Raw genomic sequence first — 24,314 nt, forward strand, 5'->3', positions numbered from 1 at the left:
CTCTGTGACAACCGGGTTCCCTAGGCATTTTTAACTCTAACTTCTCCACACTGAGCACCCTGCAATAAGTTACAGTTCAGGTTCTCCCACCACAGAACTGGTTCCTGCAGAGGTCTCACTGAGCCTTTGCTCTTGGGAAGCCATGATAACCTGTATTTGTCTCTCTACTCTAGGAGGCAGGGGTTCGTCCTGTGTTCTCTCCTTTCTCACATATCCAAAAAGTTTTTGATTTTTCAGTTGTGTTTATCTGTTATTAGGCTGGCATGGTGACTTCCAAGCTTCTTACATGTGGACGGGAGGGAAACCAGAAATCTCAATAATTTTTAAAATAAATTGATGAAGAAAAGGAAGAAGGCTGAATTCTTCTGAGGTTCCAATAATTTCTAAGTATAACTCATTTAAAACAGCAGCTTTGCTAAAGTTACATTTATAGTGGGCATTACATTTTATATAATTTAAAAATTACTTGGTATAGCAAAATTTAAAGCTGAATTGATTTTAGAATCTGTATATTCCTTCATTGAGCTACCAGCAAAAAAATGAATAGTGCCGTTATCTCTCCCTTTTAGACCCTAATTTATTTCTGGATACTTTTTAAACTCCAGGTCAATTTGTTCAGAGACAATTCATCTAATAATTAATCCCTCATATACAAGTTGCTTAAAGTTCAGTTTCCTTTGTTTATGTATGTGTTATCTAATTAGCTTGGGGGAGAATTTAAGAATTATTTTTTTCATTAACTTACACAAGGGAGCTCCCCATTTATTTTTTATACACTTATTAAGTATTCAATAAATCATGGATTTTATCTATTTTTGAACACTTTTAAAAGCTTTGATTCTAATCTTTAAGGTCCTTTCTTTAGAGTTTTATGTTTCTAACAATATTTATCAATATATTCAAGACAATAATGTGAAACAAGGTTTGATAGTATCACTAATATCATTGTGCTTCATTCATAATACAATGTTATCTTATGGATTGGATGTTCTAAATAAAAATAAATCTCATAGGATTATTTGATTTGATAATAACCATCATCATGTCAGTCTACCCATTGTCTTGCCTATATTCACATTTTTTAAAACATGGTTTTCATTTTAGGTCAAGAATTCCAACTCTACTATTAGAATGTCATCCTAAAGTCATTTAGCATAAGATATCTCAGAGTTAGAGATAGCTAATTAGAGACTGTTGACTCTAATGCAAAGGAGTTTCTCATATTATACAAACTCTGAAGATGTCTATTACAAGACATTTACAAGTATTTGCAAATCTCTTTCCCCATTCTGCTTGCTACTCATTCTTCAAAACTCAAGTCAAATGCCATTTCCTCCATGAAACCTTCCCAACCTCTCCTGCAGAGTAGGGCACTTCTCCAGGCTATCACATATACATACCGCCATTTTAACACAACATTACAATAATTTTTCTAACTTTTCTTTTGTATTAGATCATGTGCTGTAAGAGCTAGAAAAAAAATGTTATGGATCTTTATGGTTCTAAGCATTTAGGACAGTCACTGATTTCAAATATATATTTATAGTTGATATATATATATATATATAAAGTTGTTAAAAATAAATGTGTATCTAATAAACGAATAGATTTTGGTATCAGAATAAAAACTCTTAAGTTAGGGCTTTTGTTAATATTTCTCATACCATGACAACATTACTTAACAACTCAAGAAAATAGTGTGGAATCAGTGTTTAGTAATTAGGTTTCATGCAAGGTTTTAAACATTCCATTCTCATCCTTTTAACCTAAGCTGCAAAGAATATATATTTAAATACAATCTATGATGAATCAGCAGCATATAGGATGATATGGAAGTTTTAATTTCACTTCCCTCTTTTGTATTCATCTTCCTTTATATTAAACTCCTTGGCTTCTACATGTAGATGGCTAAAACACTTATTTTTTTTAAGGTATTATTATTCCCTATGCTCATACAGAAGCTTTAGGAAATTAAACTCTTGTTTGGAGCAGTAAATCTTTAATAAAAAAAAATTAAAATATTATAAAAGTTGTGGCAAAGCAGGGAGAATAGGCTGGGTAAGATGTACTTAGAGTACATCTGCCCAAGGCTGGGGATGTCCTGGTTAAGAGGGGTAGAGCCTGGGCCTCAGGCTGGCAGCTTCACCATCCAGGGTCCTCAGGACTCACCACTCCCCTGCACTTGTGTCCCCCAGATTCCCTGTGAGAACATGGCATCAATCGGTCCAGACATACTGGCCACTGACTTTACCTATTACCTGGTTCACAAAAGGATGCCATTCCTACAGGATCACAAGAGCTCCAAGAAAGCTGTGTTCATGGCCAAGACCAAAGAGGTCACTCTCAATCAGCTGTTGCTGATGGAGCTATAGACCATCAGCCCCCTGGTCTTAGGTGACATGAGCTGCCTGTGGTACTATGTAGAGCTGCCTAGAGTGGTATGGCAGGCTCTAGTGTTGACTAGCAGATCAGCCAGGTGCAAGCAGTGCTGCAGGCCCAGCAGGCCTAGAGTCTTTCCCACCCCATTTCCAAATAAAGTGGGTCCAAGAGGAATAAAAAGAATATAAAAGCTGTGGCACTTAGTAGACAGATGGCAATAATTAAAGGAGCTGCTGAGGAGGTACTACTTTCCCAATTATCTCAACCAATTAGGAAAAGGTACTTTCAGAAGTCCTATGCATTTGCTGTAAGAACAGATCACCTACAACTATCTCTTCTGGTGAAACAAACCACTAAGTGTACCCCTTTCTTTTGCTTGGCCACAGTTTTTAAGGAAAATACAAAGTTCCAGGTCTCTAATACAAATTATTAGAGAATTTCTATTCCTAGAGACTTAGTGAATGTGTTGGTGTGAGAAGTGAAGGATATTCAAGGAAATAAAACTTTGCTTATTTTGTGTTTTGCCTATTGACAAATATAGGAAGATTTCATAAGTGAGGCTCTCATGCTTTCTCAGAGAAGATGAGAGAATATAAGAGTCGTTATGTCTCCATGACAGTCTCTAGGGACAGTCTTCTTGTGCTATCCATACAGGTACAAGGTGTGTGTGTGTGTGTGTGTGTGTGTGTGTGTGTGTGTATAGTGCTACAATAAATCTATGTCCAGGCAAGTATGTAACTCTCTAAAATTTACTCTTAAAACAAACAAATGACACTTTGGGTGATTTGCTGTCTTTATTTCTGCCACCGTTATAAACCAGGGAGTGGTAAACTTTTTCCATAAAGGGCCAAATAGTAAATATTTGAGGCTTTGCAAGCCACATGGGGTCTCTTTTCTTAGTTCATGGGCTATACAAAAACAGGACTGCAGGGTCAGATTTTACTCAGAGGCTGATCCCCTGTATAGACACCTTTAGGATTATTAAATGCCAATCATGCTTTTGAGGACAGAGTCAGTATGGGGCAGCAGGAAGGAGAGTATAAAGAATAGCTGGAGATTATCAGCAGTATTCAAGCTCATGAATAGCCATTTTTAATCCTCTAATAGGTACTAACATTACTATGAAAAAGAATCAGAGGATGCCATTTTCTATTAACCCTGTAGAATTTTTTTTTAAACCAGAAGGCAATTTTTAAAAAGTTAGTTCTTATTATAAAGTACTTATAATTTCTAAACCTAGCACAGAAAGGAAAAGTGCTAGATTATTTCAGCTCCAACTTCTCTTCCAATTAAGATACTACCACTTAAAAATTTTTGAAGTTTTTAAATAGAGAACTTGAAAAATTCTGGTGGCTATGAGTTACACATGAGTTGCATGCTGTAAGGATCATTTTCAGTAGCCAGACACTAAATCCTGAAGTCTCTAAGAAACAGCCTGAACTTAAATGAAAGATGAATTTCAAAGAAGTTGCAATTCATTATTTAAAAAAAAAGGAAGCTTCCTTCCTTTTGAGTCATCTCTAAATATAGAAAAATACTGTAACTTAAAACCAAGTCCAACCACAAAAAATGTAGGTTCACTTAAAGCCATGGATCTTGGTATCTCACATCCAACATGAGGCAAACACTGGAAACCATTTAAACCAGTTCAACAAATGTGGCAAAGGACACTGAACTTCCTAAGAAAAACATCTCAAATTCACTTTCTAAATTAAGAAAAAATGTGAATGTATAAGCTGATATCCCCTTTCCTCTCAGGAGTGTGAATTTTAAAAAGTCTAATAAAAATTAAAATGCATTTGTTATTACATATACATATGTAAGTTTAAATAATATAACAAAAGACATAATTTCAGATAGAATAAAAAGCAGGGTGATTAAGAAAAATCATGGCCATAGGGACAGTGTCCCACAAGCTGAGATAATGAACAACATAATATTCTCAAGCCCATGACAGAATGTGTACATTCTTGTATTCTGATAATCAAAATCCTCAAAAAGAACCTAAATGAATTAGAGAGAAACAAACCTAATTCGCTCATTTTAGTATTTCCATTTGTTTTGTATGCCGAATCTGCAAGAGAGATAGCAAGAAAATGATTAGAGCTTAAAAGGAAATGCATTCATATGGTTTTTTTTTTTACCACAGGTTCTTCATTAAAACCTTAACAGATCTTTATCATTATAATACTTAAAAGAACAGTTATCCATCCATTAAAAAAAAAAAACCATTTTAATTCTTTCTTGAAGGAAAGGATTGAGTAGAAATCTAATGTGAAGATAAATAAGGTTCTTTTTCAGTTCCACGATAAAGCACCCTTATGGGCTAATAAACCTGAAAATGAAGCAGAAGTAGATTGCTTGGAATAATTTTACTAGTTTTCATTCATAGTCACAAAATCAACTTAAGAGCAACATTTTTTAGAAGTTGTAGTCAAAAAGAAATGTAAATGATTTTGATCAATTTTATAGCCCTGAGCTATAAAGCCTCAGTCTTGATTTTTTTTTTTAGTAGCATTACGCTGGGAAGAGTAAAAAGTCCCTGATCCTAGTTTAAAATCATCATGCTAACAAAAGGAATCATAGCAACATATAAGAACAACCTCTTGAAAAGAATGAAGAAGCCCTTTATACACGTATATGGAAAGATGTGTTAGTATGTTAAGTAAAAATAGAAACAGACAACAGGAAGGTGCAGAAAAGAGTGTTTATTGGGCTAACATTTGTGTTAAAAAGAAAGGAAAATATCATTGATACATGAATTTCCTTGTATCGCCATAGAATAGCTCTAAAAAAATACCTAAGAAATTGAAAACATTGGTTGCCTCTGATGAGCACACTGAGTGGGTAAAGGATAAAGGGGCCAGGGAGACTTTCACTGCATATTTATAACTTAAAAATTTTGAACCATATGAGTACATGTACTAACCTATTTAAAAATAGAATATATTTATGAAACAAACCAATAGACAAAACAATCTCTTACCAGATCTTGGACTTCTTAGAGGGGGTCTACGCAGGCTGATTACAGGATCTTCACTCACCACTAATATAGGAAAAGAAAACATTTTTAAAAATATGAAATGTCAAACATACTAAATTATACAATCATCTATTTATCCAACAAAGATTTTTTCTGAGCCTTTCATTATGTTAAGTATGGGAATATAACAGTGCCACAAAAAAATTTATGAACATGGTGGAAAAATATGCAGTTTTCTCTAACAGACAATATTTATATAAAAAGAAAAGAATACCAAATAAAACTTTTCTGAATTTCCCAATTAAGAACCAAAATTTGCACTGTAGCACCAACTCAAATTTATTCCATTTGGGGCTTACTCTCACTACAGATTATTCCTGGCATATTTTAATTTGGGGGGTAATTTCCTGAGAGTTAATATAGTCCCTCCAACTATTTAATCTTGTATGTACTCAAGAAATGCAAACTCTAATTTTAAATAAAATGTTAACATTAGCCAAGATTTATTTTAGACTGTCTATGGTTCAATGGCATAGGGTTAATGGGGAAGCCAATACCATTATATAAAATGCTAACCTAGTAAACCAAGGTGTGTTTTCTCAAAGAGCTTCAAACAACATAAAGTCTGATATATATTTAAATTTGGATTATGTTTATTTCATTTGTCTCTATAAAAAAACATTCTGTTTGCCTCTGTATAACTGTGAAAACCATTCTGAACTGGCTATCACTGGTCCCCTCCATAACATAAGCAGTCTTACGTCTGTTTTTATAAAACTGACTTAACCCCATGTCCCCTTTAAAGTATCTAGGTGAGGGATCCCTGGGTGGCGCAGCGGTTTAGAGCCTGCCTTTGGCCCAGGGCGCGATCCTAGAGACCTGGGATCAAATCCCACATCAGGCTCCCGGTGCATGGAGCCTGCTTCTCCCTCTGCCTATGTCTCTGACTCTCTCTCTCTCTCTCTGTGTGACTATCATAAATTAAAAAAAAAAAAAAAAAAATTAAAGTATCTAGGTGAGAAAGTTTGAAGGGCCAGCCACTCATTTATTCAAAAAATACTTACTGAGCATGTTTCTATGCATCTTAAAAGAGATGTAGAAAAGCAATTAAATTGATTTTATGTAGCTCAAAAAAAGCAGAAGATCAACAAGGGAAAGTTATAGCAAAGTAGATTTTAGTTCATTAAATAATTTTTAAAAATTTTATTTAAATTCAATTTGCCAACATATACTATAACACCCAGTGCTCATCTCATCATGTGCCCTCCTTAATGCCTGGAACGAATAAATTATTGTTGTTATCTCCAAAATAGAACAGATAGTGAGGGAATGATCTCCATTTCACTGAAAATGTCAGGCACTATAATGAGTGGATAACAAAAGGACACCCTGCACTGATGGAAACTTTGAGTAGATGACTTCCCTGAATCTTTCAGCTCTAAGATTTTACAAAATATCTTAGTTGCTAGTGTTTCATGCATCAGGTATTTAGAACTTATAGAAATAGCTTTAAAAATAAATCTTGTACACGTTCATAATTCCATCATTTCAACTGTCCTTGTTTCCTCTTCTGTATTCCCACCCTTTTTCAGGTTCAGTTAAAACCTAAAGCTCAACTTAATCTATACACACCAATTACAATTTCAGTTCCATCTTTTAAGAAGCATTTTCTATATGCACCATGATGTACATAGCCTTATATTAGATACTTGAAGGAGACAGAGTACCAAACAGAGGTATTAAAGAATAAAATAGCAAGCACCCTTATTTTGTAGCAATCTTCGTCCCTTGTCTGCTTTTGCTCACCACTGCAACCCCAGCATCTAGCATGGGGACTGGCATAAAGTAGGTGCTCAATAAATATCTGGAGAATGAATGAATGCTCCAAAGAGTCAACTGTTTGTGACAAAATAGTAGGCATTCAAAAATATTTATCTATGATTACTTACATAGATACCACATCTGTTAGAACAAAAATATTTATTTAACTTAAGGAGAAGTGAATGAAATTCTCCTAATGTAATTTCATATTGTAAAATTAGGTTCATGATTTCCAGAAAGGAATGAATCTGATCACAGAACAGTTATGTAAATATACATGGACTGAACTGAATGAACAACCCAAAGGCTATTTTAATGTGAAAATATTTCAATTTTGGAACTTTGAACAAGAGTTCAAACTGTATCCCTCTTCTAAACTAATATAATCAACATTTACCATGACTTATAAAAACAGGATGACAATGATGTAGTTGTCTTTACAAGGTTGTTTTACAAGGTGGCCCCTTGGTTTAAGTCTTTATTCTTTTTTAAGATTCATTTATTTATTTTAGAGAGAGAGCGCGCACATACATACAAGTGAGGGAAGGGGCAGAGAGAGAATCTTCAAGCAGACTCCCTGATGAGGAGGGAGCCCTACTCAGGGCTTGATCTCATTACCCAAGAGTCATCCAAGCTGAAACCAGGAGTTGAATGGTTAACCGACTGAACTACCTACACGTCCTGCTCTAGGGTGTTATTCTTTTTTTTTTTGTATATTTTTTTATTGGAGTTCAATTTGCCAGCATATAGCATAACACCCAGTGCTCATCCTGTCAAATGCCCCCCTCAGTGCCCAGTCACCCCAACCCCCCACCTACTTCCCCTTCCACTACCCCTTGTTCGTTTCCCAGAGTTAGAGGAGTCTCTCATGTTCTGTCACCCTCTCTGATATTTCCCACTCATTTTATCTCCTTAAGGAGTTATTCTTAAGAGCATCTTTGGACAAATTTCTCTCAGACCAATCAATGATCCTCTATATAATTATAGCAGTACTTTGAACACCAAAGTTAAACTGAAAGTCTATGATTCTGTAAAGAGGAAGGGCCTATACTTAAACTTGTACTTAAAGCAGTCCTCCATCAAAGACTGACTCCTGGGTGCCTGGGTGGCTTGGCTGGTTGAACATCTGACTCTTGATTTTAGCTTGGGTCATGATCCTGGGATCAAGCCCTTCGTTGGGCTCCCCACTCAGCAGGGAGTCTGCTTGTCCCTCTCCCTCTGCCCCTCCCCCTTCTCTATAAATAAAGAAATAAAATCTTTTAAAAATACTTCATTATCATAATTCCTCTGCTAGACAGACATTACAAGCATTTATTCAATAATTTCTTTAACTCTTTCTCCTTTATTAAATGGCATGAGATGGGAGCATGCCAAGTACTAGATACAACATGATATTTTAAAACATTGAGTTCTTGGTATCCCAAATCTCTCAAAGACGCACCTATCCTTATTTCTAGTTCACAGGGAACTACTGATATATTCCAGATAATTTATGCATGGTTTTCATCAATCTACATTGGGTAATGTTTTGTCTTTTCCATTTCCAATTATAACATAAGCTTCTTGAGAAAAAGAAATGCTTTCATCAAAATTTGATTAACTTCACATTTCTTGTAATGTCCCATGAGGAGGGGAAAAAACCCTCATACCTGTATGTTTTCCTGTGTACAGTGATTTTGCATACACTGTATCATTTCTGCAGTGGCATTGTGGGTTAGGCAGGAGAAATCATATAAAGGCCTGAGGCTCAAGGTAGCTGGATAACTCAACCAAAGTTCAGTGCTCTTTGCACAATATTATGTCCCTGTGTACCTCATTAGCAATTCTTAAATGTGAACCTCAAAAGAATGCTGAAGATATATATCATACTTTTATAACAGTCTACAGGCTGGCCCTCAACAATCTTTATGTCAACTTATTTAATACCATAATTTTTATATATGTTTACTCTATATTTTAAAGAAGAAAAGTTTGCTTCTCTAGGTATAAGAGATACGCAATTAAATCTACTATAAATAAAAACCTCAAGAATATGGTTTTTCTAAATGGCTGGAAAAATCTAATTTCAGTATTTATTACTCAAAGCACTTTTCTAAGAGAGTTTATAATCTTAACACAGTAACACAGGCATTAAATATAAAGGGTGTATTTATTTGGAATTAAACTTGAATCTTATAAATTGAGAACAGAATAGGTCAAATTATAAAGCATAATCTTATTTTTAAAGATTTATTTGAGAGAGAAAGAGAGAGCACATGCACAGGAAGATAAGCAAAGAGAGATTCTCAAGCAGATGCCACACTGAGTGGAGAACCCAATGCAGTGGTCGGTCCTAGGACCCTGAGATCATGACCTGAACAGTCTGATGCTAAACTGACTGAACTACCCAGGTGCCCCAAAGCATAATCTTATCAGAAGCAATGGATAAGGAAACAAGTCAAGATAGGAGTTAAAAAAAAAAAAAAAAAAAGTTAGCAATAGTCAGTTTCATAGCTACCATTATTTATGGTTGTGGGACTTCCCTAGCATCAAAAAAAAAAAACAAAAACAAAAAAAAAACAATTTGAAAATAAAGGAATGGATGCCTTGGTGGCTCAGTGGCTGGTTGAGCATCTGCGTGTGGTCCCAGTCTCGGGATCAAGTCCCACACTGGGCTCCTTGCGAGGAGTCTGCTTCTCCCTCTGCCTGTATCTCTGCCTCTTTCTGTGTATCTCTCATGAATAAATAAATGAAATCATAAATAAATGAATTAGTGGAACTGAAAACCAAAGGATAATAAGCATTAATAACTGAACTAAATCCTTTCCCCTACTTTTCAAAATAGTTTAAACAATTTTAAAATGCAAGTAACTATCAATGTAGCCTACTTCTCTGTTACATTGATACTTAGATATGAATATTTTTACACTTTAACATCTCTGAAATTGGGATGCATCATACCATCTATGGCATATTACAGTTTAATTGGCAGCATTTCTTCCTTCTAGGTGTTATGTAAAACAATAATGGTGGATCTTACAACTGATGACATTTCAGATCTCATGAAACACTGACCATATCGGGATCCCTGGGTGGTGCAGCGGTTTGGCGTCTGCCTTTGACCCAGGGCACGATCCTGGAGACCCGGGATCGAATCCCACGTCAGGCTCCCGGTGCATGGAGCCTGTTTCTCCCTCTGTCTGTGTCTCTGCCCCTCTCTCTCTCTCTCTCTCTGTGACTATCATAAATAAATAAAAAAAAAATTTAAAAAAAAAAAAAAAAAAAAAAAAGAAACACTGACCATATCATCTCATGATTTGACTTTCCAGGTTACTTAATCCATTTTATTTTATTTTTAAGTAGGCACCATGACCCTGAGATCAAGAGTCTCATGCTGAGCCAGCCAGGCACCCCCGACTTAATCCATTTTAAATAGCAGGTAATGTGGCATGTTCATGCACACCACACTAATGAACTTCACTGAGTAGCTAATTATTATACAGGATAATGACAATGAGGTACTTGGGGAAAATGAAAAGGCTTTGGAGAAGACAAACCTGGGTCTGAATTTTGGTTCCATCACATATAATGTAATGGTAAGGAAGAGTCTTAGCTTCTCTGAGCTCCAGGTTTCTCACCTATAAAATGAGTACATCTATCCTGCAGAGTTATGTGAATGAATTACCTTATACAAAGTGGCTGGTAATTCATAGCTATCAAGTATTCACCCCATCTTTTCTTGACATATGCCTGTATGGCTTAATTCAATAAACAATCTATAGAAAAGATTCACTGGAAATCTGGGTAAGTTATGATTTGGGACCCTTGATGAATCAGGCTATAATGTGTACATAAAAAAGAGCAGCTGGGACACCTGCGTGGCTCAGTGGATGAGCATCTGCCTTCCGCCCAGTGTGTGATCCCGGAGTCCCGGGATCCAGTCCCGCATCATGCTCCCCACCAGGAGCCTGCCTCTCTCTCTGCCTGTGTCTCTGCCTCTCTCTCTGTATCTCTCATGAATAAATAAATAAAGATCTTAAAAAAAAAAAAAAAAAAAAAGCTGGCAGATAAGGCAAAAAACAAAATCGCTTTTCTTACCTGGAGTTTCTTGTATTCTCTGGATAGTTTTCTTCGGGACTGCTTGGCTTAAAATAGTTTGTGTAGATGGTTCATCCTCTAAAGAACAGACATTACATATGTCAAAATTCAAAACAGATTGACATTTGGGTCCAGATTATGCGCCCTAACAGCAATATATGAACAGAAAGGCAAGTAATTCTTTAGAAATGTGTAATTAGGTCCACCAAAACTACTACTCTTAAAAATCTAAAAACAAACTATTCACCTTTGATGCTTTATAATAAAACCATATTAATTTAGAAATTTAAAAGATGGTCCAGAGTTTCAGAAACGTCGAAGAAAGCAGAAGTGTGCAAAATGTTTAAGATCCTTATAGATTTACTAAAACAGAAGTAAATCCTTTATGTATTAAAAAAGTCAGCTTCTATAACAGCACGAGGCTCCGTGCCAGAGTCAATACAATGTAACCTATTTGTTGCCTATCGTGGGCAAAGCGCTCTTCAGATACTGAAGGACATGGAATCAACTTCAAATGGGATGGGATCTTTGCCCTCAGTAAGTCTCCAATTCTAAAAGAGAGAACATACACATAGGCTAAAATGTCTGGAGTAAGCTCCACCCCATATTAACTTAACATTTTCTTTAAAATAAAGTTTTCAAAATCAAGGCATCTTCGGATGTGTCAGCGCTGCATGGGTCAGCAGATACGAGCGTTGCCTACAGCTCTGCTGTGAGCCGAAGATCCACTTCCTTCTTCCTATCTCTCCATGGTCTACCACTAAGGATGCAATCACTTTGTGATTCAAACCCCTCCGGATTTTTACCTCATTGGTGCCTTACATGGGCCTCCCACGAAACTACACCCGTGATTCAGACAGGGGGCAGGGAAGTGGGCGGGAGAGGATGGCTCAAGGGAGTTGCTGCACCTGTGCCTCACCTAAATCTACACGCTCACTTTGCCAACATCCTTTCGGCCCATTTAGAGGAAAACTAACTCAGAATCTTCCTTGGTCAAGCTAAGTAACCAATGAGGTTGCATCGAAGCCCCCCCCCCCCCCGGCAAAAAAAAAAAAAAAACAAAAAACAAAAAACACGTGGCGAATTTTTGCAGAGACCACCCTGCTTGAGAAAGAGCGATCAGCTCAAGTTTATCAGGCATTAGGGATCTTCAAGTTCAGGATAACTCGCCTTACCTACCCCCGCCTCGGTAGAAGTATTCGGGTGGGGTCTCAAGTCCATTTAAAAACCGGCGCGCTCACCCAATTTCTCCCTCCTCCTCCCCCCGACCTCCGTAGCGATGGAGAAAAGCCTGGGAGGCCACCCGAGAAGCATCACTCGTGGCCTCTGAGAGTTAGAGGAAATGGAAGTGGCTTTGGTAGCAACATCCGCAGAACGGAGGGAACCGAAGTGAAAGCGAGCCTGAAGCGTTTCCCTGCCCCGCTGGCCCCCCAGCCGCCGCCCCCCGCCCCCCCGCGAAGGCCTGCGGAAAGAGGCGAGCCGGAGCCCCCTCCTCCCCCGCAGGTCGGGGCCCGGGGATGCGCGGAGCTCGCCGCTCAGGTCGCGCCCCCGAGCCTCTCCAGCCCTCCCGCCTGCGTCCCCGCCCCGCCCCGCCTGCGGTCGGTCGGGGAGCCCCCCGCGCCCCGAGCCCCGAGCCCCGAGCGCCCCGGCGGGGATGCGCCGCGCGGCGAGGGGCTGCGCCGGGGCGCACGCGCACACGCCCCGCCCGCGCCCGCGCGCTGCGCTCGCTCCCCGGCTCGCCGCGGAGACTGTTCCCTCCGGCGGCCTCGCTCACCTTCAGACGGATGAAAGTCCCGTAACCCTCTCCTGGTCGTCACCGGAGACGGTGACTGCTGCTGCTGCTGCTGCTGCTGCTGCTGCTGCTGCTCCTGCAGGCGGGTCGCCCTTCGCGTGTTCATCTCCTCGGCTCCCTGCAGTCGCGGCTGCCTCCGCTGCCGGGACCGAAGGTAGTAGGCGCTTCCTCGCACTTCCCCTTTCGCAGACTCAGGCCGGAACTCTTCTAGCGGGAGCCGTCTTCTCCCCGGGGACTTTTCTTTGGCCACCGGGGGCTCGAAGTCGCCGTACACTTCTGGCGGCTCTTCCGAGAACCTCACTTCCCGCCGGCCGTGGCGCGACGGCGAAGGAGTTCCGTACGCAGGCGCGTCGCTGCCGCCGCCATTTTGCGGGGCGAGCCGGCGCCTTCCCTCCCGTAGGGGGGCGCGGGGTGTGACGTACATCCGCCAGCCTTCCCTCCCCAGCTCCGCCCGCCGCCCGTCGCCCGCCATAGTTGTTGACGTAGCTTGAGGCGATCGCGAAGGTGGTTTGCGGAGCGGGGGGGCGCGTCGGTCGGTTCTCCTGGCGTTGGTGGCGACGGCTGTTGCGAGGATGTGGTGGCGGCGGTCAGGGAGGCAGTTGAGAGGCGCCGGGGCCGCCGCCTGCGTCGTCGCTGCCGTGCTGCGAAGCCGCCTCTGGGCCCATGGCTTGTCCTGAGGGCTGTGGGAGAGGCAGTGCCGATGCCGGGTCAGCTGCTGCGGGTCACTCCCGCCTCCTGGCTGAAGGCACCAAAGAGGAGGAGAAGCGGGAGGACGACGTCGCTGTCCTTGGCCTGGGGGGAGGGGACAGCCGGCTGCGCGGATTGCCTCCCCGGCCCCAGCGCCTCGCGGCCGCCGCTGCCCCCCGCCCCCCGAGCCCCCGGGGAAGGCAGGCCGAGCCGGAGTCGGGTGCCCAGCTTGGCGCCCTCGCCGCCCCGGAGTCGTTCTGATTTGACCGCTGCCTTAGCCCTGCCTTTCCGAGTGTTTCTATAGGAGTCATCCTGCGAAGATCACTTCTGCCAATGCTGTCTTTTCCTGGGGGGAGGCGGGTGGGGGTGGTGGAAAGAAATTGTGGGATTTAGTTCTTCTCGGAGAAACTGCTGCGACGATCGGTGCACCGAGTGATGCCCGGCCTTTCTTTAACGATTTATCAGGTGCATGATACTGTGACTCACTCTTAAACATCATAAAAGCCTCATAATATCATTAAAGGATGTGAACCTTTGTAGTGCGGATGTGCAAAGTGCACGTTATGAACGCTATTAGCGCATGTTAAGGGACCTCTTTAAAACATTCACCGGTGCAGTTTTTTTTTTGTGTGTGTGTGTGTGTGTGTGTATAGAAGCTGGGCTACAAACTTGCGGAACTCCGGTTTTTGGGGACATCTTTTAAAAGAAAGGACAAGCGGTTCTACTACGTGTTTCTGAGCAGAGAAGATGATGTATTATTGTGAATAGTCAGTTCACTGCGATACACAGGAATCTTGCAAAGGCTCGGGAAGGAAACTTACGGGTTTGGCTTTCCCAAGAAATAAATGAGGAATCTTGAAATCAGAGGCACGATGACTTTAACACCTATATATTGCTTAGGGTTCCCCCCCCCCTCTTTAGGTAATAAGAATGCATAATTCTAGCGCTGCCATTCCTGCCTCCCACACCTAGCAACGTTACAAATACCAGCCTTGATCACTTTAACTTTGAGGTAAAGCTAAACTCTTGTCAAACCAGATTTTCTGCTGTAGATGTTTTCTAAACTCTTAAGGGTGGCCCCAAAGACGTGACGTTGGAGGCAGTGGATTCGTAGCCAATAGCGTAAGAGGCTTGCAGGTCATCAGTACCGGGAAGAGGCATGAGCTCTGGGTGTTAGACAATTAGTTTGGGAATTTGAAAAATACAGAGGAATTAAGTGGATCACAAGACAAGACAGGTAAGAGAGTCCAATACCTATACCTATGTTGGCACAGAATAGGTGTTCGATAGATGTATACATTAAATTAATACGTATTCTTTACCCTTAGGGAATTTGCCATTTATTAGGGAAAGACCTATACAAAAAATTGAGATTAAATGGCTGGCATCAATTTATATACCTAGCTGTTGTGCCTAGGTCTAGAAATCCAGTGTTGGTGACACTGGATTTCTTTTTTTTCGATTTTATTTATTCATAGAGACACACACAGAGAGAGAGGGGGAGGCAGAGACACAGGCGGAGGGAGAAGCAGGCTCCATGCAGGGAGCCCGACGTGGGACTCAATCCCGGGTCTCCAGGATCATGCCCTGGGCTGAAGGTGGCGCTAAACCAGTGAGCCACCTGGGCTGCCCTGACACTGGATTTCGAATGCACCCTATTTTTAAAGAAAACATCCTATTTTAAAATAACGTGATTTCTGTATTTGATTTTTTTGTTTAGAGTAAGCAGAAATTCAGTTACTTACTGGGAAAGCATCCATCAGTTCATTGTGCATAATCACATTTCTGATCAGACAGGGAAAGAACTTTATATCTTAGAAGGACAACATTGTTATTTTTAATAAGTTAAAGATGATTAAAATACTAAAAGTAAACTAAAGGAATAGTAGCCACCTCCGTTTTTCCCCATTCTCACAAGCGATGGGAAAAATCTTTTAAAGACTGTGAAAGTGTACAAAGTACAAATGAAAGCGTCTAGCTGGAAATGTTACACCAAAATTAACAAAAGTTAAATTCAACGAAGTGAATGGGGTATAGTATATAATTCTTCCACTTATTCTTTGTTGAATTCAAAATTACAGTCAATTAAACAGCTTCTAGGAGTGTTCCCATATCCTATGACTTTGGCGGAAAGAGAATGATTGGGAAATGAAGGCACCAGAAATCACCACTACCTGAAGAATCATTAACTGAATAAATATTTGAGCGTCTGATGTGTACTAGATAGACCCTGTTGTATGTGCTGGGGGTATGGCAGTGAAAGAATAGAGCAAAAGATGACCCTCCCGGCCTTGGAGTTTACATTCTACGGGAGTCAGATAAAAATTTAAGTAAAATAGGGTATTGGTCATTTTTTTTGTTTTTAATATTTATTAATTGAAAAACCTATAAAATTCCACTTCTATCCCAAGGAGGTAGCTGCTGGGCCTTAAGGATCTGGTATGATACCTAAGTGCCTTTCTCAGGAAGGAGAGAGATGTGTAGAAGTGAGGCCAAAGTTGGGAACCCCACAGCCTTATCAGGCCCAACCCTGCTGAGGCAGCGTGGCCCATAGCACTTGGTTCTTCTGGCCACAGGAATTGGGGCAACCACAAGAGTGGGCCACTCTGAGAAAGTTCCCTCTCAAAGAGGCCCCCAGGGTTGGTGGGGAGTTACTTCTCTGCTCCCTAGGGCTTATGGCTGAGTTCCTCCAGTGAGCAGAGGAGAGGCACATACAGGGCGACAGCCCTCAAAGCAAAACTGGAAAGAGCCTGGAACTTGGACCTCTCTTCCCTCTCCCTTCTGCGTGCAAATCCACTCCAGGAGACACTCCGGGTGAATGAGTGGGGGTGATTGCATTTCTGTGGATCCTTTCAATTAAATCGTCAGCTCACCAACTGAGAATTATAAGAGGGAATTTTTTTTTTTAAGTACTTTTTTAAATGAATTTTTTTTGTAGTAATTGTATATGTACCAAGAAAGCTATAACTTAGGGTTTGGTTGTGTCTTTGTTTCATGTTTTTTATTTTTTTTTCTCCTTCGGTTTTGTGTTTTTTGGAATGATTTGTTAATTTTTCTAACTTTACCAAAGTTTGCAGCTTTTACCTCAATAGAACAGGAATATTTTATTTATTTTTGAACAGGAATATTTTAAGTCACATAACTGCAGACAAACTGGAGAGATACTGTTTTAAAAGTTTTTCTTTTCTCCTTACTAGGTTTGTTAATGTATTAGGAAGAAACCATGAAACCCCATGTAGGCTTTTTCTAAAAAGTTCAATATTCTTTGTCCAGATTTTTAGATTCTCAGAATAAATGCCTTCTACAGATGCAAAAAAAAAAAAAAAAAAAAAAAAAAAAGTAAGCTTTAAGAGAGATTTTCTTCTGTGTTTTGAGTTGTAGAACAGGAATTTTAGACTTGACTGCCCCTGACCCATTGATCGTGTCTTCTAGGGTAAATTCCTTGTCATCTCTCAATCTTCACATTTATAGAATTAAATAGCAATTTGTTACTCAGCATTTACTACTGTCATTTAGCAGCTACACCGTTACATACGTTAATTAGCACCTTTACTCACAATAACCTTATGAGGTATCTATGTAGGAGCCTTGTTCCCATTTGACACGAGCAAACTGCGGTTCAGATTAAGCAGCTCGTTTGAGGACACACCTAGTAAAGGGAGAGGCCGGGTTCCAAGTCACGTCCGACCGGTGCTTGCCTTCAGTGGGTCGTGCGCCTCGCGGAGTGGCTTCCACGGGTTGTTGCAGCCTCTGCATTTTTAAGGCCTGGGGTTGGCGGCTGTCTTGGCAGAGATGCGCGCCCTCCCGTGGGACTGCGGGGAAACCGGGCCCCGGCCGGCCGGCCGCTCGGCGGGAGCGCGCTCCCCACGCCCCTGGGCGGCGCTCGGGCAGGTGGCTGGGGGCGGGGGGGGGGCGCTGGGGGCGCGCGCCGGGGGGGGGGGGGGGGGCGGGCGGGCCGACTACCAGTCCCGGCATGCCGTGCTCCTCCCCTCCCCGCGGAGGTCGTGTCACGTGGGCGGGGCCCGGGACGACGTTGGATCCGCCGCGTCCGAGGAGGGGTGCAGCCTGGCGTCGCGGAGCCGGAGGAACCCCGCGGGGCTCCCCTGACGTTGACAGTTGACCGTTTAAGGCCCTGCTAGAATTTGTAAGTAAGGAAGATGCATATACAACTTTTCCAAGTGCTAATATTCGGTCTGATAGCTTCTTAGGAAAGGTTTTTCCTAAACGATCCCTCCCCACCCCCACCTCCCTACCGCAAAAAACCTTGATCGGAGCAGTTTGGGGGCATATTTTTGCTTTGGAGCAAAAGAAGAGAAATCAAATCTTATAAACGTTAAAATAGAGTAAGGTGGGAATAAATGTGTGGTTCGGACTTTGAGAAGCAGAATTCCTGTAAGGCTCAATGTAAACTGGAAATCGGCCAGTGCAGGTGGCGCTTACACCCCCCACCTGCGTGCCTCCGGCATCTCCTCGTTCGTCTTCATCCTTAGAAAATTGTTATCACCCCCACCCCCTTCAGCCTAACGGTGCTAAAAAGGGCGGTTTGAAGTTTTGTTAAGATCCTACGATTACTGTTTTGCTTACGTATCGTGTATATATTCTTGGTTGTATTTCATTTCCGTTGAGAAAGTTTACCCCTTTTTCTGTTCCTTCGAGAAAGTGCATAGTACTTGTTGGACCTTACACATAGTTACAGAGGTTACCTTAATCCGGTTGTACGTACTGCCTTTGTTTTGGTTTTACCTGTCTCTAGGTTTTAAAACATTTTTTTGGGATCCGTATGAGAAATTCTTTACTCGTCTATTTTTTTTTTCTTTTTCTTAAGAATTGGGGCCGTGGCAGAGAAAAGAAGTAGGGCCATGGAATCTATCCATATTTATCAGTTTTATTTTTTAAGCACATGATTAGCATATACATGGCCAGTGGAAAAATCATGTAATGAAAAACGGAACTTCATGGTAGAACTAAAAATGTTCTTGGAAGCGTCTGAGTGTGGATTACAACGGCTTGAAAGCTGAAATTTGCTACAGAAACTTTTAAGTGAGATCCTCTCCTCAGTAATGTTCATTATGCTGAAGGCAGAGTCCACAGCTTGATTACCACTTTTACTGCTGGTTCATCACATAACCATGAGTGACTCATTGAAACTCTTTCACTTATCTTCCGTACTGGCATAGAGATACTCACGAATAGAGTAAACAAATTTAGGTACATTTAGGTAAATTGAGGATTATTGGGTATTTTAATAACGTGTCCTGTATATAATTTGTTCTTGCCTAAGAAGACATGTTAAAGCAAATCCACATCTGAACTACCCCTTGAATTTCCTGAAGGGAAGTTTGCTCAGAGAAGCCTTAACTGCTTTCTGCTGTTTTTCATTTTGCATTTAGAATTTTTAATTGTGTTAAAATTTCCTTAGTATTCTACATCTTATGATTACTGCTGTATCCCACAACAGAAAGGTCTGCATAGTGACTATACTTTATCGTAAGTTTTACATAGCAAATCAGATTTTTTGTGAATAAAGAATGATGTTCCCGACATTGGTCATAAGTACAGAATTTGGAGTCAGAGCTGAGTTTGAATTCCTCTCTGTCACTGTGTGAGTTGGGCAGATTGCTTTATTGCTCTGAGCTCTTTCCCTCATCTGCAAAGTGGGGATTCTTTGGGTTATTTGGAGTATTAAGTGGGATAGTTTAAGAACTCAGTGGATGGGAACTATTATTACTAATTGGGCTACTTTTCTCTTTACTAACACTAAAGGAGTTGGTTCATGATTTTGGTAATCAGAATAGAAAGGAAGAAAATTCCCCTATAATCCCACTACCTCAACAGATCAATTTTTTTTTTTTTTTTTTTTTTAAATATACTCTCAGGTGAGCTGCCTGGGTGGTTCAGCGGTTGAGCTTATGCCTTCAGCTCAGGGCGTGATCCTAGGTCCAGGGATTGAGTCCTGCATTGGGCTCCCTGGCGAGGAGCCTGCTTCTCCTTCTGTGTGTTTCTGCCTCTCTCTGTGTGTCTCTCATGAATAAATGAAATCTTAAAAAAGTAAATAAAATATACTCTCATTTAGCCCTTGACCATAGGAATGTAATGTAAATGTAGTAACCTTTTTGCAAAAAGTAAAATATAAAATATTGGTTGTTAATTTCTGAGAGTTCTGTTTTATTTATATAAATAGAGCTGTCTGGGTCTACCTTTATTCTGATCTACTAGTGAAGAAACAGCCGAACTGTCCTTTAGCACAGTTTCCACTTGCTCTCCCCATTCTGAAAAATAAAATCTCCAGTGGCACTTTTATTTAATAGTTCAAATAATAATAGTTTTTGAGGGTTTCTTTTGTGCCCTCATAATGGCAAATGTGGCACATTAACTCTTTAACCCTCACAGTGCCTCTTTCATCTAGTAGTGTTAGTGCTTTGGGGAGTTAAGAAAACCAAGGCATAGAGAAGAGTTCAGGCATAACAGTTTGACTTTAGAGAACAGTGCTGCAAGGGGTTTATTTTTGCAGCTTCACTGTATGAATGTTAGGTCATATGTGTAGGCAGGAATTGATACTGGAAGCTGACTTACAACTTCTTTGTATAAAAGTATGACAGTATTTGTAGCCATGTCAAAGAAATTTTTATAAGAAAATAGTGAATGTTAGTGAGTTTAGCAAAACAAATAGTAGTAGTAGTAGCAGCTGTCCAGATTGTTGGTTTTCAAACACTATCCTTTGATAAAAGGACCCAGGAATTTTTTTTTTTTTTTTTTTTTTTTTTGAGACATAGTTGACTTCAGGTCTGGAACAGGAAGCCTGGGACATCTTGTAGTGCTTGAAATTAAGGAAATGCCCAAAAAAGTTTGGGGGCTTGTTGAAAGGACAACCTGAAGGTGCTCCTAATGGCCAAAGTTGTAACAACTTAAGCAACAAAATGAATCAGATTTTAACCCATAGGACAAAGTAAGTATCCTTGTGGAATGGATAGAGTTGAATAAACAAACAGGGAAGAAGGCACACTTTTTTTTAAGACTTTATTTATTAGAGCACAAGAAAGGTGGAGCATGAGTGGGGGAGGGGCAGAGGGCGATGCGGACTCCCTGCTGAGCAGGGATCCAGATATGGAACTCAGTCCTGTGACCCTGGGATCATAACCTGAACTGAAGGCAAATGCTTACCCAACTGAGTCACCCACGCGCCCAGGGACAATTCTTTCTTATTGAGGAATTCCAGTGAAGGAATAAAAAGCAAGAAGTAGAAAATCATTGTTAGGCAAACAGCACTGTCATAATTATTGCAGACAAAATCCACCTGTAATGCTAGTGGGTGAAAGTTTGAGGAGAATCAGGATATTTGCATGGTTTGAAAACATCTCTCAAGATAATTACTAGGTCAAAGGAAAAATAGTAACTTGACAGGCGAGATACCATATTAACCCAATGATTGAGGCTAACATCACCAGTAGAAGAGCATGGACATCCTGAACTCAGTGATATGATGCAGTTAGAAGGATACAGTGTCATTTCTGTGGTGTTACTCTTGGCAAAAATGCAATGTTTATCTTTCTAATCATGAGGAAACATTATATAAACCCAAATTGAGGATCTTTCTACAAAATAAGTGACCATTGTTTTTGAAAGTTTTTTTTTTTTTTTTTACAAAAGACAAGAAACCATAAAGACCAAGAGACTGTCACCGTTTCGAGACTCGGGAGAATTATTAGCTAAATGCAATATGAAATTCCAGATTGGATCTGGAACAGAAAAAGGATATTATTGGAGAAACTGGTGAAATATTTTTTAAAGATTTAATTTATTCATGAGAGACACAGAGGCAGAGACATAGGGAGCCTGATGTGGGACTCAATCCCAGGACCCCAAGATCACGACCTGAGGCAAAGGCAGTTGCTCAACCAATGAGCCACTTAGGCATCCCGAAACTGGTCAAATTTGAACAGTCTGTAGTTTAGCTAACTGATTTGTACCAGTGTTAGTTTCTTGTGTGTTTTTTTAAAGATTTTTATTATTTGAGAGAGCACGAGAGAGAGATTATGAGCCAGGGAGAGGGAGAAACAGTCTCCCAGAGCTGACGAGACATGGGCCAAGGCCAGGACCCTGCGATCATGACCCGAGCCGAAGGCAGACGCATAACTGCTGAGCCACCCAGGTGTCCCTTACACCGCCCCCCTACTTTTATTTTTTTTTCAATTTTTTTTAAAGTTTTGTTTTTTATTCATTTATGAAAGACAGACAGGCAGAGGGAGAAGAAGACTCCATGCAGGGAGCCCGATGCAGGACTCAATCCCAGGACTCCAGGATCACGCCCCGGGACAAAGGCAGGCGCCAAACCGCTGAGCCACCCAGGGATCCCCCTCCCCCCCACTTTTAAAAATATTTTATTTTGCTATGAGAGAGAGCACCGTGCACACGGTGGGGTGGGGAGGAGCAGAGGGAGAAAGACAACCGGACTGCTTACTGAGCGCAGAGCCTGTTACATGGCTCCATCTTAGGACCCTGAGGTCATGACCTGAGCTAAAACCAAGAATTAGATGCTTAACCACCTGAGCCATCCAAGTCCCCCAGGTTCTTGTTTTTTATAATTGTAGTGTAATTTTACAGGATGTTAACTTTAGGAGAAACTGGATAAAGGTCATAAGAGAACACTTTGCAATATATATATATTTTTAAGATTTTATTTATTCATGAGAGAGAGAGAGAGAGGCAGAGACACAGGCAGAGAGAGAAGCAGGCTCCACGCAGGGAGCCCGATGCGGGACTCGATCCCGGGTCTCCAGGACCATGCCCTGGGCCAAAGACAGGCACTAAACCGCTGAGCCATCCAGGGATCCCCACTTTGCAATATTTTTGTGACTTTTCTGTAAGTTTAAAATTTGTTCAAGGAGCGCCTGGCTGGCTCAGTTGGTAGAGCCTGCAGCTCTTTTTATTTTTTTTTATTTTATTTTATTATTTATTTATGATAGAGAGAGAGAGAGAGAGAGAGAGAGGTAGAGACATAGGCAGAGGGAGAAGCAGGCTCCATGCACCAGGAGCCTGACGTGGGATTCGATCCCGGGTCTCCAGTATCGCGCCCTGGGCCAAAGGCAGGTGCCAAACCGCTGCGCCACCCAGGGATCCCATGCAGCTCTTGATCTTGGAGTTGTTGAGCTTGAGCCCCAGTTGCATGTAGAGTATTTAAAAGTAAAATCTTTTTTTTTTTTTAAGTCTATCATTGGGGTGTCTGGCTGCCTTAGTCAGTGGAGCATGTGACTCTTGATCTTAGGGTTTAGAGTAAAAGTCCCATATTGGGTTTAGGGATTACTTAAAAATAAATCTTTAAAAATTAGTTCAAAATAAAAAGTTTAATAAAAATGTATTGACTTGATTAGATATTAAAGGTGATTAGGGGAATTGAGCTAAAACTGGGAATCCATTAGTGCTACCCAAATCTTAGCAAACTCTTCTTTCTTGCATTACTTACTGCCTCTACTTGATCAACCTAAACCTGAGTTACAAGTCACGGGAGTTGCGAGGGTCTAAGAGAGATAAGTGTAAGAAGGAAAGGAAGAGTTTCTGTACTTGGAAAATATGTTTAAAATCTGAACTGTTGCAAGTGTTTGGTCCCTATTTAAGAAACAGCTCCCTAAGGGAAGTAATTGGAATACTTTTTGTTCCTATTTTAGTACTTTTTCAAACTCCTTTCAAAACTATGGAAGTACCAGTTAGTAGAAAATACTAGAAAACAGTGGGAAATTGCGAAAATAATACTGGCATATTATCCCAAATACAGTGCAGAGGAGTGGGCAAGACTTAGAAACTTAGTTTTAAACAGACACAAATAGCTGGTATAAGTATAGGTGTTCCTGAGCTTGGCGCTGGGTCCCACTGTTGAAAGTGGTGTATTAACCTTAAAGGGCTTATTGCTGGTGTTTGAAATTGAAACTGTAGACAGAATTGGAACTATGGCTTTTGGTCTATTAGGGCAAGGTCAATTGAAATGTACAAATAATGTCTAAAGCAGTTGTTCCCTTTTACAGTATGCTAGCAATCCTTACAAACACCTGTTTTGTCTGTCAGTTCCTGGAGTGAGAAGAGAACATTCAGCAGCTGTTTTCTAACTTAGGATCATTTTTGTTGTTGTTGTTTGGCTCATATGTTCTTCATAAGAGGGAACAGTGTATATGGTAAGTCATGCTGAAGATTGTAATCCATGTGTCTTCTCTCACTGCCTGCTAAATTAGAAATATTTCTCACAAAAATAGTCTGAAGACTTTCTAAGAATAATTTATTTTGATAATATTTTTTGACAAAATTATTTTAGATTATATGAATTTAAAAAGAAGATTCCTGTTTATTCCCACATTCCTTAATCTTCTGTCATATAAATTCCAAGCTAGTTAAAAATATGAAACATGAAAGGTTTGACTTTGTGTATGAAACTTATCAGAGAAACTGTCTTATACCAAAAATTGACATTTTTGATTATTGGTTAGCCTTAGAATGTAATACTCCATGGAAGAAAATATTTAAAATGGGAACTCAGGGTTTAAAGCATTTATATATTTTCTGTGTATCTGTCTTTTGATTTTATATGTC

General features: G+C 40.5%; 2 protein-coding genes across 7 annotated transcripts in view; one reads left to right on the forward strand and one right to left on the reverse strand.

Annotated features, from left to right (window-relative positions):
- Positions 1 to 14,000, reverse strand: part of TOR1AIP1 (torsin 1A interacting protein 1) — a 43,061-nt gene extending 29,061 nt beyond the window's left edge. For 2 of the 5 annotated variants that reach the window (XM_041756411.1, XM_041756392.1), the window contains exons 1-4: positions 13,035 to 13,998; positions 11,261 to 11,338; positions 5,366 to 5,425; positions 4,409 to 4,453 (exon numbers count right to left, since the gene is read on the reverse strand). In XM_041756411.1, the coding sequence (XP_041612345.1) occupies positions 4,409 to 4,453; positions 5,366 to 5,425; positions 11,261 to 11,338; positions 13,035 to 13,524 (673 nt within the window). In that variant the 5' untranslated portion in view covers positions 13,525 to 13,998. Of the gene's footprint in view, positions 1 to 4,408; positions 4,454 to 5,365; positions 5,426 to 11,260; positions 11,339 to 13,034 lie in introns of all 5 variants that reach the window. The other 3 variants (XM_041756375.1, XM_041756401.1, XM_041756383.1) reach the window with 3 other exon arrangements.
- Positions 14,001 to 17,761: 3,761 nt separating this feature from the next.
- The window catches only part of LOC121491472 (torsin-1A-interacting protein 2-like), a 36,559-nt gene continuing 30,006 nt past the window's right edge, over positions 17,762 to 24,314 (forward strand). The window contains exon 1 of one of the 2 annotated variants that reach the window (XM_041756431.1): positions 17,762 to 17,883. The gene's annotated coding sequence lies outside the window, so the exon portion shown is untranslated. The remainder of the gene's footprint in view (positions 17,884 to 24,314) is intronic. The other variant, XM_041756439.1, reaches the window with a different exon arrangement.

This window comes from Vulpes lagopus, chromosome 1, assembly GCF_018345385.1.
Source record: "Vulpes lagopus strain Blue_001 chromosome 1, ASM1834538v1, whole genome shotgun sequence".
NCBI lineage: Eukaryota > Metazoa > Chordata > Mammalia > Carnivora > Canidae > Vulpes > Vulpes lagopus.